At 43.7% G+C, this 11,938-nt stretch overlaps 1 protein-coding gene across 2 annotated transcripts; it reads right to left on the reverse strand.

The window, feature by feature from the left end:
• Window positions 1-467: 467 nt before the first annotated feature.
• On the reverse strand, window positions 468-11,573 carry CCDC32 (coiled-coil domain containing 32). Of its 2 annotated transcripts, none has more exons than XM_080931602.1 (4): window positions 11,511-11,573; window positions 8,970-9,219; window positions 4,388-4,544; window positions 468-1,681 (listed from the first exon to the last, which is right to left on the reverse strand). In XM_080931602.1, the coding sequence occupies exons 2-4, from the start codon at window positions 9,211-9,213 to the stop codon at window positions 1,543-1,545; spliced, it is 540 nt and encodes a 179-aa protein (XP_080787728.1). In that variant the 5' UTR covers window positions 9,214-9,219; window positions 11,511-11,573; the 3' UTR covers window positions 468-1,542. The 2 variants fall into 2 exon arrangements, with proteins under 2 accessions (XP_080787728.1, XP_080787729.1); XM_080931603.1 differs by having other exon boundaries at window positions 11,507-11,551.
• Between the last annotated feature and the right edge of the window lie 365 nt (window positions 11,574-11,938).

The following is an 11,938-nucleotide window of genomic DNA, read 5'->3' on the forward strand; positions in this document are numbered from 1 at the left end:
CAGTCAGTGCTCTTCACCACTGAGCCATCTCTTCAGCCCTTAGGTATACTTCTTATTATATGGATTTGAACACTGTCACCCAGGAACCACAGCCTCAGAAATCTTACCACAGAACATTTCAGTGTAAACTGAAACATGTTAAAAACAAGAGACCTGGAACTGGAGAGATGGGTCAGCAGTTTAGAGCATTTACTGCTCTTGCAGAAAACCTGGGCCCACCCAGCATCCACATGGCATCCTACAACCACTTGTAACTTCAGTTGCAAAGGATCCAACATCCTCTTCTGGTGACCATGGGCTCTTGCTCATAGATGGTATACATAAACTTACACAAGCAAACATACATACACATAAGTAAAATAAATAATGAAATAAAATCTTTTCTTTCTTTTTCAGATTTATTTTTATTTATTTTATGTTTATGAATGTTCTATCTGCATTTACACCTGTGTGCCAGCAGAGGGCATCAGAACCCATGACAGATATGGTTGCTGGGAATTGAACTCAGGACCTCTGGAAGAACAGCAGATGCTGCTGAGCTTACTCTCTGGCCCCCAATCTTTCTTTTTGAGACGCAGTCTCTCTATGTAGCCCTGGCGATCGGGGAACTTACTATGCACACCGGGCTGGCTCCCCTGCCTTGGCATAACTTTGTCTTTACTTCCCTCCTTCCTCGGCGTTGATGTGAGAGGGAATGGGTTGATGGCACCCCCAACACACACACTACACCGTTGTTCCAATGAGAACGTTTTATATTCACAACTTGAACTTTACACGAACAACACAAGAAACAAGGAGCAAATGCAAGCTCCGTCAAGGAACTTGCCACAGGGAGCAAGTTGAGAATTAATCAAGAGTTGTGTCAAACACTAAACCGTATTTACAAGTCTAATTTGGAACGTGTAAAGTTCCAGGGAGAAGCTGGGGGAGGAGTCATGAAACAGAAAATATATCTACACAGATATAAACACCCACGTTTTCACACTTTGTTTTTCCTCCATTTTTTGACAAAAGGAACAAATCAAAAGGAAAAGCCGGGTTCCTGGGAGTCCATCCAGTTACGATGAGTATGTGAGAAAGCCCGGAAGGGCTTGGATTCAAGGAGACTGACTTCACTCTCCTTGGCTACACTTGTTCCTGACTACTTAACTATGGAATGCTTGAGACGCAGGCAGGACGACCCAGAAGAGAGAAAAGAAATACGGCTCCCCTGACTGATCCGATGTCTCCAAGCACTTTTCACGCTCTGCTCCTCACCGGGTCCTTACAGACCTCTAAGCCGCAGCAGCAGGAGCTCAGTCAGGCTGTGAGACATGCAGGACACAGTGCTTTGATCCAGCACACACTGCATCCGTCACTTCATCCAGGACAGTCACACATGCCAGCTCTAAGCAAGTCCCCAGGGGCCGGCAGCTGTTTGTTTTGTGCAGTGGAAGTCTGGGCTCTTTCCCCTCCCAGGACTTCTCCTTGCAGGCCGCGCTGTCAAGCTCTCCACTGTTCCCCCTGGGCCCCAGACAGCTGCTTGGCGTATGTGTGTGTAATTTATTGTTCTGCTGCCTCTGGCTTGTCCCCGGCCTCTGGCTTCTCGACCTGCGACTCGGGAGGGATGAGAAACTGGACCTCCTCTGTGCTGATGGCGACTTTATCTGGCTGGAGCCACCTTTTGAAATGTTCCAGGGTGCTAAAAAAAAAAAAAAAAATCAGAAGAAGGAATGGATGGCTGGGTCAGATCTTCCTGATTAACTACTTAATGATTGGCTCAGTTACTCAAGTCCTGCCTCCCTGCCCACCACCATTTTCTTCCCACCTCTGCTTTGCTACTGATACTCTGACAGCTGCACATCCTCGCTGCTCAGCAGCAGCATTTGCCCCCTAGTGGGCACTTTGGCTATAAGCAGTGCCAGGGCCCCTTCAAAGCAGGGCCTCCGAAGGCTTGATGGAATGGCTGAAGAGCCTGTGCCCCTGTCTTAAGCTTTTAGTCCCTCAAATCTGAAGAGGAAAAAAAAATTGTCAAGGGGATGAAACATTTAAATAAATATCAAATTATGGGTGAGACAGAAAATCTGAGGTCTTTTCCACCTAAGACGGTGTGAGGCTCAATTATACAAACAGAGCTTATTCGTAAGAACTGTAATTTGGGGGGGGGGGAGGCGTGGGGGCAGCACGGAGATTAAGATCCCAAGATAGAAATCCAATGTTCCCACCAAGGAATGGGCATCATGCCAGAGGGCTCTTTTCATTTGTGTAGAGAGGGGAACTGATTGGCTGCCAGGTTCATGTCTGCCTCCTCCCTCCCTTAAGTACCCAGGATCCTATACCGTCCGGCTATTCCACATCCCAAGTAGAATGTAAATTACTACAAATAATGTAAACCTCGCTCTGTGCTCTTCAATAACTCACAGCAGCTAGGTATTGGTGGCTCACACCCAGATTCCTCAGCACTCAGGAAGCTGAGGCAGGAGGACTGTCACAAGTTCAAGGCTAGCCCAGACTACAGAACGAGACCATATTGCTTAGCGAGCCAATGAAGCCAACAACTAAACAAACAAAAGCAGAAAGCCACGGGACTTTCAACAGTAGCATCTCTCATTAGAAAAATCTCCTACCTGGCTCTCACGGAACACACAATGGCCCGTTTAAAACGCAAACTTTGAGTCTGAAAACAAACGCATAGCTACCGTTTCCCCGAGCTTGCTCTGCATACCATCAGCTGTGTCCCCACAAATGTAGGTTAGAGGAACAGAACCCAGTATCAGGTCGGGAGAAGCAGTGGGTTGGCCTATGTCCACAACTCAAAGAGAATCAGGCGAAAGAGACGTTTATTCCTTATCTACTGCACTTTTTGTGGACCTGTTCTAATTGTTTAGAAAAGGGGAAATCAGAACGAACTTGGGGATGGTCACACTGTTTTCTGTATGATCACAGAAACACAGTGATCTGGTTTCAGAAAGAGGCAATTCTTAACTGACTATGCAAGAGAATGTTCCATCGTTTTAGAACTAGAGTAGAAGGATATTTTCAGGAAGACAGGACATCATGCATAGTGATGAATAGGTCAGGAACCCATGAAAAATATAATAGTTTTTAAGCTTTTTGAGGGTATTTTGGCTAACCTTAAAAACGCCACACTGATTTCTGAAGGATCTGAGGGTATGCCAACTCAAGAGGCAAATGAAAGGGCTTTGTAAGTTAAATCAAAGGTAACTGTGAAGTTTTATTTAGACGTTCATCTTGATTCAGGCAATAGTGTTTTCACATGACACACGGGACTTTCAAAGTCAATATTAACTACGTGTTATAAACTTAAGTCGTGTTATAAACTTAAGTCATATCCCCCTAAGACCTTTACTTAAAAACGTACTTGTTATTCCTTCCATCAATTTTTTTAATTGTGTTTTAATTGTTTTTTAAATTTAATTTTAAAAACGTGTGATGCACATATGTGGTATAGGTGAGTGCGGGTACAAAGACCCTTGGGTATGCACTCAGAGGTGAAAAGGAGACATCCAGGATCTAAATACATCATTCACCACCTTATCCCCTTGAGACAATGTGTCCCACTGAACCTGGAGTGGGACGGTGATTTTACAGAGGGTTATGGTTAAGAAACTGCCTTGGGTCTCATAAGAGACTTCCATCATTAAAACAGAGTTGAGTCCGAAAGACCATGGGGACTTTTGAAGTTGGACTAAATACATTTTGCATTGTGGTATAGTCACCGCCCTGTGAGGGACAGAGAGTGAAGTGTGGTGGTTTGAATAAAACGTCTCTCATATACTCGGGCATTTGAATACTTGTCTCCAGCTGCTGATGCTGTTTGGGAAGGTCTTGCTTGTAAAAATGCATCCCTGAGGGACACCTTTGAGGTTTCAAAGTCACCCAAAATTCCAAGTTTACTTTCTCTGCTTCCTGTTTGCAGGTCAAGATGCAAACTCAGCTTTCAGCTTTGGACTCCAGTCACCCTGCTCACCCTACGATGCATCCCTGCCGTGGTAACAGTGTTAGCATGTAACAGATGCTTAAAAAATGTATTTGTTTTATCCAGACACATCTCTTGGGTGGCTGGACTAGGACAGAAGTTCTATGGCACTGAAGATTAGCGGGTAGGAAACATGGTTAGCTGTTCAGTACGTCTTTCTCCAGTGCACGGCACACTTAAGATAGTGGCTCATCCTCAACTCTATTCATCTGCAGCCAAGATGTAGCTGAGGGCATCTGCCATTCTTAAAAAAATAAAAAGATCTACTACTGGTCCATACAAGGACATATTGGACAACTTTCCAAGGGCTGATTGCAGCTCTAAGAGGTATCAATATCAACTGATACCAGTACTCTGACGCCACTCTTTCCAAGTTCTTTAGCCAGTGATAAGTATTCAGTCAATTACCTCTCATCCGAATCAAGTCCATCCACAAAAAACTCCGATGCTAACTTCTCCTGGAGGAATCGGTCCCAGCATTCCTTCTTGGCTTGGGCCAGAGTTTGAAGCATGTCCTTCGAAGTCACTTCCTCATTTAAACCTTTGATTCTTCTTAGTTTCTTCTCTGAAGAGAAAAGAAAATGGAGTGTGACATAGAGCCTATGAAATGACATTTTGAGGCTAAGCTATAAAATGCTAAGTGAGCAGTTCTCTCCAGCTGGTGTGATGGCACAAGCCTAGGATGCTAGAACTTGGTGGGCAGAGGCAGGCGGGGAGGTCAGGAGTTCAAGGCTAGTCGAGGCTACAGGTTACCTTGTCTCAAATATCCAACCAAACAGACTCCCCACACCCCCCAAAAAATCCTTTTACTGAACTCAGTTTCAGAGAAAGAAATGAAAGTTGACTGAATATGCTTCTTTCCCACGTCTTGCACTAGATTGAGTAAATGGTTAACCCTGAAAAAAAGGAAGAACCATGGGCTCTCATAAATAAAGCAATAGCATGTTTTTGGGGTTTTTTTTTTTGTAATCACAGAATCTCAGCAGGTATTTCTCTAAGGAATGCCTGTCTTCCCTGGCTTGCCATGTGTATTCCAACTCCTGTTTTCAACTCCTTGAAAATTACCTCTCTTGAGGAGCAAATGGTTGTTTTTGTCTTTTTCCCTCTTGTTACAAGGACATGAAGTGTTTTCCAACCCTCATGAGAAAGAATTAGAGGAAGTGACAAGAGCCCCATGGTTCATTAGATGCTGGAATTGACTCAATGGGAAGGCAATAGTAAGAGACCTTTAGGGTCTCTATGTGGGATTACATTCTGGATGTCGAAGCCTGATTAAAGCAAACATCTTGTAATCCTTTGAGAGTGATTCACAGGGCTTCCTGGTGCTAGACCTTTAATTACTCTTCTTTGTGTTTTAATTGATGAGGAGACCCCTTTTGAAGCACATAAGAAATGACATCACCATTACTCTCCGCCTTAACTGAGTCGTTACTTCAACTATATGATTGAGTCACGTTGTAGTCTAGGACAAGCCACAAATGCTACAGTGAGTCCATAAGGTAGGTGACCTCACACGCGTCTTCCTTTGAGTAAGTACTCTGTCCTGTTCACTGATGAGATCACCCTTCTCAGACCAAATCCTGACCGTTAAGCAAAGTGTGAGTCTGCATATGAGTCACAGAACAAGGTTCTCCAAGCAAAACAGCTGCCATCTTCAAATCAGCTGCCTGTTTACAAGAGAGTATCTCTAGCAACCTATTTACCGCTGGCATTCCCTTAGAGCAGTGGCTCTGAACCTGCTTAATACTGCGACCCTTTAAAACAGTTCCTCATGTTGTGGTGACCCCCAAACCAAAAAAAAAAAAAGTTTCAAGGCTACTTCCTATTGGTGATTTTGCTACAGTTATGAATTGTAATGTAGATATATGATGGGCGACCTGTGTGAAAGGATCATTTAATCCCCTATGGGGTTGCGACTCAGGTTGAGAACCGCTGCCTTCGAAGGAGGCTGTTGGACCCTCATCTGAGATTCTGGTTCACCTTCAAGCAGTTCCTGCCATTCTGCCCTACTTGCATGTGGGTAGCCTCGAGAGGTGCTACACTGTAAGAGCTGGGAAGGTTGGCTGAAGAGGGGGACTCCATCTTTGCAGCTACCTGGAAGCCATTGTCCAGATGGGGTGCTGTCTTTCAGGGTTACCTGCTTTGGGGTCATTCATTCTCCTACAAGTAACCTCTCACCCATGCTCTGTTAAGTAAGCCCAAAAAACCCTCATTGGTTCCCCAAGGTGAAGTATGGTGTTATTGTACTTAGTATTGTTGTTGGGACCCCATAAAGAAGGGGTAGGTATCATCTCCCCAGGAAAGGATGCTCAAAACAACAAGCAGATGCTAGCTTTTTGAGGGATGGCCACTAATCTTAAAACAAAGAGAGATGTTGTAATCCACAGTCTTGTTTCCATTTCTAAGCAAGTGACATCAGCTAACAGATGCTGACCAAAACAATTACCACCTTGTATTTCTGGAGGTGACCAGCAAGAGCCCACCCAGGTAAAACACCTGCAGTTAATAAACTTTAATATTTTTTTTCCTTAAGGATATAAATAGGATAATACATTTATCTGGCTGGATTTGTCATCGTTGCTCTTATTGGTGGATTCTTCTTGGCACAGGCTTATTTGGCAATAAAAAACAATCTTCAGATTGTCTGGTCTTAGTTGTCATGGAGATAGGTACTCTTTGGGGCTAGAATGGGCTTCTGAGTGTGCTAAGTTCCCAAACAGATGTTGTTGGAACAGGCAGGCAGAACCTGGGACTGTGACACACTCCAAACCTGCCTTCCATTATCATCCATTCCTTTCCTGGGCCACAAAAAGTCTCTTGGCTTCCTTGAGAAGGATTTTTTTCCCTTAAGATATACTTATTTTATCAATGAGTACTCTATTGCATGTACACCTGCGTGCCAGAAGAGGGCATCGGATCCCATTATAGATGGCTCTGAGCCACCATGTGGTTGGGGGGGCAGGGGGATGGATCTCAGGACCTCTAGAAGAGCAGCCAGTGCTCTTAACCACTGAGCCATCTCTCCAGTCCCAAAATGGAACTTGAAATTTCCAGTTAGTTTCTTAACTGATTCTAGAAAGGCTAGTGAAGTTTTAACTTTCTGACCAATATTCATCAATCAACGCCATCACCCCAAGAGTGTTTCTTATAAGGCCAGGTCACATGTTATCAACCAGTCAAGGGCTCTGGATCCTTCCCAGACCCTTGCCCTTCTTACCATCGTGGAGCAGATGTTCTGTCTGCCACCAGTGGAACTCTCAGGCCCTCGGCCATGATTGTGAGAGCTGCTGGCTTCTTATCAATTTCATGCGGTCCCCACACCTTGTCTTCCACCTTTCCGCTGCATTTTCCTCAGAGCTTTTCCTTCTGACCGTCCTTTCTGGAAGTCCCTTGTCCTTCCATTTCTCAGCACTCATCTAAGCCCTCTTCTGGCTCTTCCTGGTGTCCTATGGAGGCTAACCTCCAACCACAAAGTTCAGTCACAGAGCGACTTCCTGACAAGGGTCTCATATTTGACTCCCGCCATCGTAAAAATAACAAAAGTATTTAAGCATGCCATAGGATTAGGCTTCTTCAAATAATAATTTCCAGATTTAGTTTCACAACACATGGATCTCACCATAATGAAAACCACTTGAGGAGATGTATTTATCCTGATTTAAACAGTTACACAACTTATAGATTAACCGAAACATACCACTGATCAAAGCAGTAAGCACCCGGTTGCTTTAAATTACTAGCAAGAGCTCATCCACAAAACAAAACAAAAACCCTCCAGGTAATATATGTTAATAGCTAAGGGATTGTTTGTTTTTTCTTTTTTCTTTCTTTCTTTCTTTCTTTCTTTCTTTCTTTCTTTCTTTCTTTTTTTTTTTTGTGCTTTACCCGTTAAAATTTATTTCTATACATCAACACTTTAACCAACAATTATGATTTAAATGACTGCATAATATACCAATTTACATAAACACCCATACATACACAGTGTTCTTTTTAAACAGTACTTAACTTGTTCTTTTTTTTTTTCCTCTTACAACTGTATTTTTAAAAAAGAGGGGTACATGCACAGATTTTTAAAGGCATTTTGGCATAACACTATATGAATATATTTTGTCAGTACTTAATTCTTTTAGAGGTTTGATAGCATGCATTGAAATCCCACCAGTTACCATAAGCATAAAGTACATGTAGGACAGAACATAACATGGAAACAGTCAGTTTTCTTGGTGTGTATAGATTAAGCATAATGATCTTTAAATACCAAAAGTTGCCACAAGGCTATATTCTTAGCTCTTGGATTATTAATGATTTAAGGTCCAGGTGTACCACACTCTGAGATGATGCTATACATTTTTTTTTTCCTAAGAAGGACTGAGGCTTTCACTTTTTGGCCTTTGTTTTTCTTGAGCTTCATATAGCCGGTGAGTTATTTCTGGGGTGTTCAGAGCTTTCTGGGGCTAGTTAGTATTCAACTATCAGTGAGTGCATATTATGTCTGTTCTTTTGTGACTGGGTTATCTCACTCAGGATGATATTTGTCCGTTTTTCTTGAAGGAAGCAAAAAGAATAATGCCTACATAAGATTTAACTAACTTTTTTCTTTTAGAAAAAAGGGGGATGTTTGTAGAACACACTGCAAGATAAGTAGTGGGCGTAACAGTGGCAGAATCTTCAATCTGCTACTGTTCTTGTCACTGGATTCTCTACAAGGTAGGTTCATTTAACTACTTGTTAATGGGGCTGGAGAGATGGCTCAGCAGTTAAGCATTGACCGCTCTTTCAGAGGTCCTGAGTTCAATTCCCAGCAAGCACATGGTGGCTCACTGAGATCTGGTGCCCTCTTCTGGTGTGTCTGAAGGCAGCTACCGTGAATTTATATATAATAAATAAATCTTGAAAAAGAAAACAAACAAACAACAACACAGGGGCTGGGATTGGGCAGGGAGAACAGACAGACAGGAAAAAAGAGAAACAGAGATAGACAACTCACCTAGAGATGCTAAATATACTTCTGAATCATGCAAGGGAGCCCAGGGCTTTGCAGCAGGCTGGACAGCAGAGTTGGCCGCTGCCACAGGGCCTTCACCTGCAGGATGTGAATCCATAAAGGAGTCCGAAAAGGCATTGTTGGAAACATCTTCTTGGGCAGGATTTGGCAGACAAGAACAGATTTCAGCCCAGAGATCACGGCCAGATTTTGTAGCTGAAGAGTCAAGGCTCTCAAACATTTTCATTTGGAGCTGGAAAACGAAACTCAAGTGAGTAAAGCCTAGTTCAGCACAGCACCATACTGGATATGGTGGTGAATGCCTTTAAACCCGGAACTTGGAAGGCAAGAGCAGGCAGATCTCTGTGAGTTCCAGACTAGACAGGAATACCCAGTGAGACTTTGTCTCAAGATAAAATACATAACCCCAGAAATCTCTGAACAACCCAGAAACTACTCACAGACTGTGTAAAGTTCAAAAAAAAAAAAAAAAAAGAAGAAGAAGAAGAAGAAGAAGAAAAGAAAAAACCATTATGCTCAATCCTTATACACCAAGAAAACTTTGACTAATTCCGGTTACATCCTGTTTTACATGTACTTTATGCTTATTGTAACTAGTAAGACCTTAATGCACACTATCAAATCTCTGGGGAAAAAAAAAAACCAAGCACTGACAAAAATGTATTCGTATACTTTAATGCAAAAATGCTTAAAATTTGTTCATTTATCTTTGTTTTTTAAAATAAAGTTGTTCAAAAAAAGAATGCATGCATTAAATAATAGTTAAATAATAAAAATGATGTTTAGCACCTTTAAAAAAAGATAAATATATAAAAAATATAAATGAAAGAAAGAAAGCAGAATGCAGTATAGTAGTTGGAGAGATGACTCAGAGGTTAAACAGCATTTCACTGCAGAGAACAAGAGCTTGGTTTTCAGCCTCCACATAGCAGCTCACAACCATCCTTAACCAAAGTTCCAGGACGTCCAATGCCCTGTTCCAGTTCTGTGGACACCAGGCATGCATGTAGTGCATAAACATGCCTGCAGGAGAGATACACACACACACACACACACACACACACACACACACACACACACACACATTGTAGACAGCTGTGGTGGTACACACCTTTAATCCCAGCAACACAGAGGGAAAGCAAAGCAGGATATCTGTGAATTTGAGGCTAGCCTGGGATATTTAAGTTTCAGGTCAGGGCTATATAGTGAGACACTATCTCAACCCCCCCACCCCCCCACACACAGGACACATGAATCCATAAAGGAGTTTGAGACGTCAGTAAAGGAGCCCAGGGCTTTACAGTTGGCTGGACGGTGGAGTTTGCTGCCTTGCAGTGGCTTTCACCTACAGGATGAGACCCCATAAACGAGTCTGAGAAGCTCCATCTCCAGCTCTTGCGTTTTCTATAGTCAGTGAACACAAGGTTCTCATGTTCCCACTGAGCACTAGTGGCGCTGTCTGCAGGCCTCCCACATGTGTCACTTCGGATCTGTCTCCAGTGGGACACAAACTGACACTCTTACATAGTCCCTTACATGTGAAAACAGAAAAAATGGTGCTTGGTGACTGTCAAGTCCTGTCGAATGGCAAGGGTGTGTGCTCACTACAGTAGCAGGTGGGCTGTGTACCTCAAGTTCCTCCACACCCCTATTCAAATTGTTCTCCACTTTATTTATTTTTTATGATTTCTATTTTAATTGCCCATATTTCTGTGGTAAAGTGTGATAACTCAATAAAGGTATGCAATGTGTATTTCACCCAGATAATTAGCAATGACTACAATTACTGAGAGGCATTTTCATCACTTTAGTGTGGTGGGGCACATCTGTAACTCCTGGACTCAGGAGTCTGAGGCAGAGTGTGAATTCCAAGGGCTGGGGAGGAAGAAGGAAGTGGAGACGGAAAGGGATGAAGAAGAAGCGGGAAGAGGAAATGACAAGACCAAATGAGCAGGTTGCTCAAAGCTGCATTGCTGGTATATGTTTTGCTTTCAAATCCTTATTTCTACCCAGCATCAACACTATGCCTGCTTGGGAAACACATTGAAAGACGCCCACACCAAGATGGGAGAAAGGCTCTGCGTAGAGCCTAGGGGCTTCCATAACCATCTAGGTTTATAGAAATCGGTCGATGCCTCTTTTAAGAGGGCTTTTAAAGATCGGGAAAGCTAACAAGAGCGAAGTCTAAATTCCAGCCAAGTCCAGCCAGCGCGAGGGCCCAAAGTAAGAAGGTCAGATATGTCACGAAGTCCTTAGAATTTCCATTGAAGATTGAAGTCCTCTACACATCCAAACCCCAAGACTGCTCTCACTCTGGGGGGGGGGGGGGCAGCGTGTCCCTGACCCCGGAACCTTCAGAAGGTAGAGGTAGAGGAAACCGTGTGTCCAGATCCCAGGCCTCAGTCACCCCGGCCTAAACAAATCACAGGCCTTGATGATCCGGTCCGTGATACCCTCTGTTGTGTTCCGGGGTCAGGCCATAGTAGGAGATGCTAAACACGGACACTGCGGCCCCTCACCTACCGCAATCACCTGCCCAGCAGTTCCCAAACGCCCGGCTCAGGTTTGTCGCTGGCAGTCAGGAAGAAGCAGGGAGGGGCGGAGTCTCTGAGTGACGGAGCTGAGGAGTTCTCCAATTGACGTCTGAGTTTCGGTCGTTCTGTGAGTTGATTGGTAAACTTATTAATGACGCCCAGAGGCGGGCAATCGGTGGGCGGAACTAGTGGTTGCCAGGAAACGATGGAATCGCTTGTTCTTAACTCTCCAAGACCGGATTGATTCTTTGCAGGCTCCAGAGTTCCAGCTTTCCACCCACCACCCATCCCCAACTCGGATAGGGAAGCCAGTCTTCTAGACTTTTCTTGGTTCACAGATATCTTGATTTTTTAAAGCCCTTCTGAAAGAAGGTCCCTGCCTATCTTATAAGACTGGATGGTTCTCAAGGCTCTCCC

This window comes from Micromys minutus, assembly GCF_963924665.1.
Source record: "Micromys minutus genome assembly, chromosome: 17".
Taxonomy (NCBI): Eukaryota; Metazoa; Chordata; class Mammalia; order Rodentia; family Muridae; genus Micromys; species Micromys minutus.

What these genes read in the sequence shown, in the direction of transcription:
- CCDC32 (XM_080931602.1), bottom strand. Translation starts at nt 9,213, where the DNA reads ATGAAAATGTTTGAGAGCCTTGACTCTTCAGCTACAAAATCTGGCCGT. An exon ending in AGTATATTTAGCATCTCTAG is followed by an intron (nt 4,545 to 8,969) that starts GTGAGTTGTCTA and finishes TTTTCTCTTCAG; the next exon opens with AGAAGAAACTAAGAAGAATC. An exon ending in GGACTTGATTCGGATGAGAG is followed by an intron (nt 1,682 to 4,387) that starts GTAATTGACTGA and finishes TTTTTTTTTTAG; the next exon opens with CACCCTGGAACATTTCAAAA.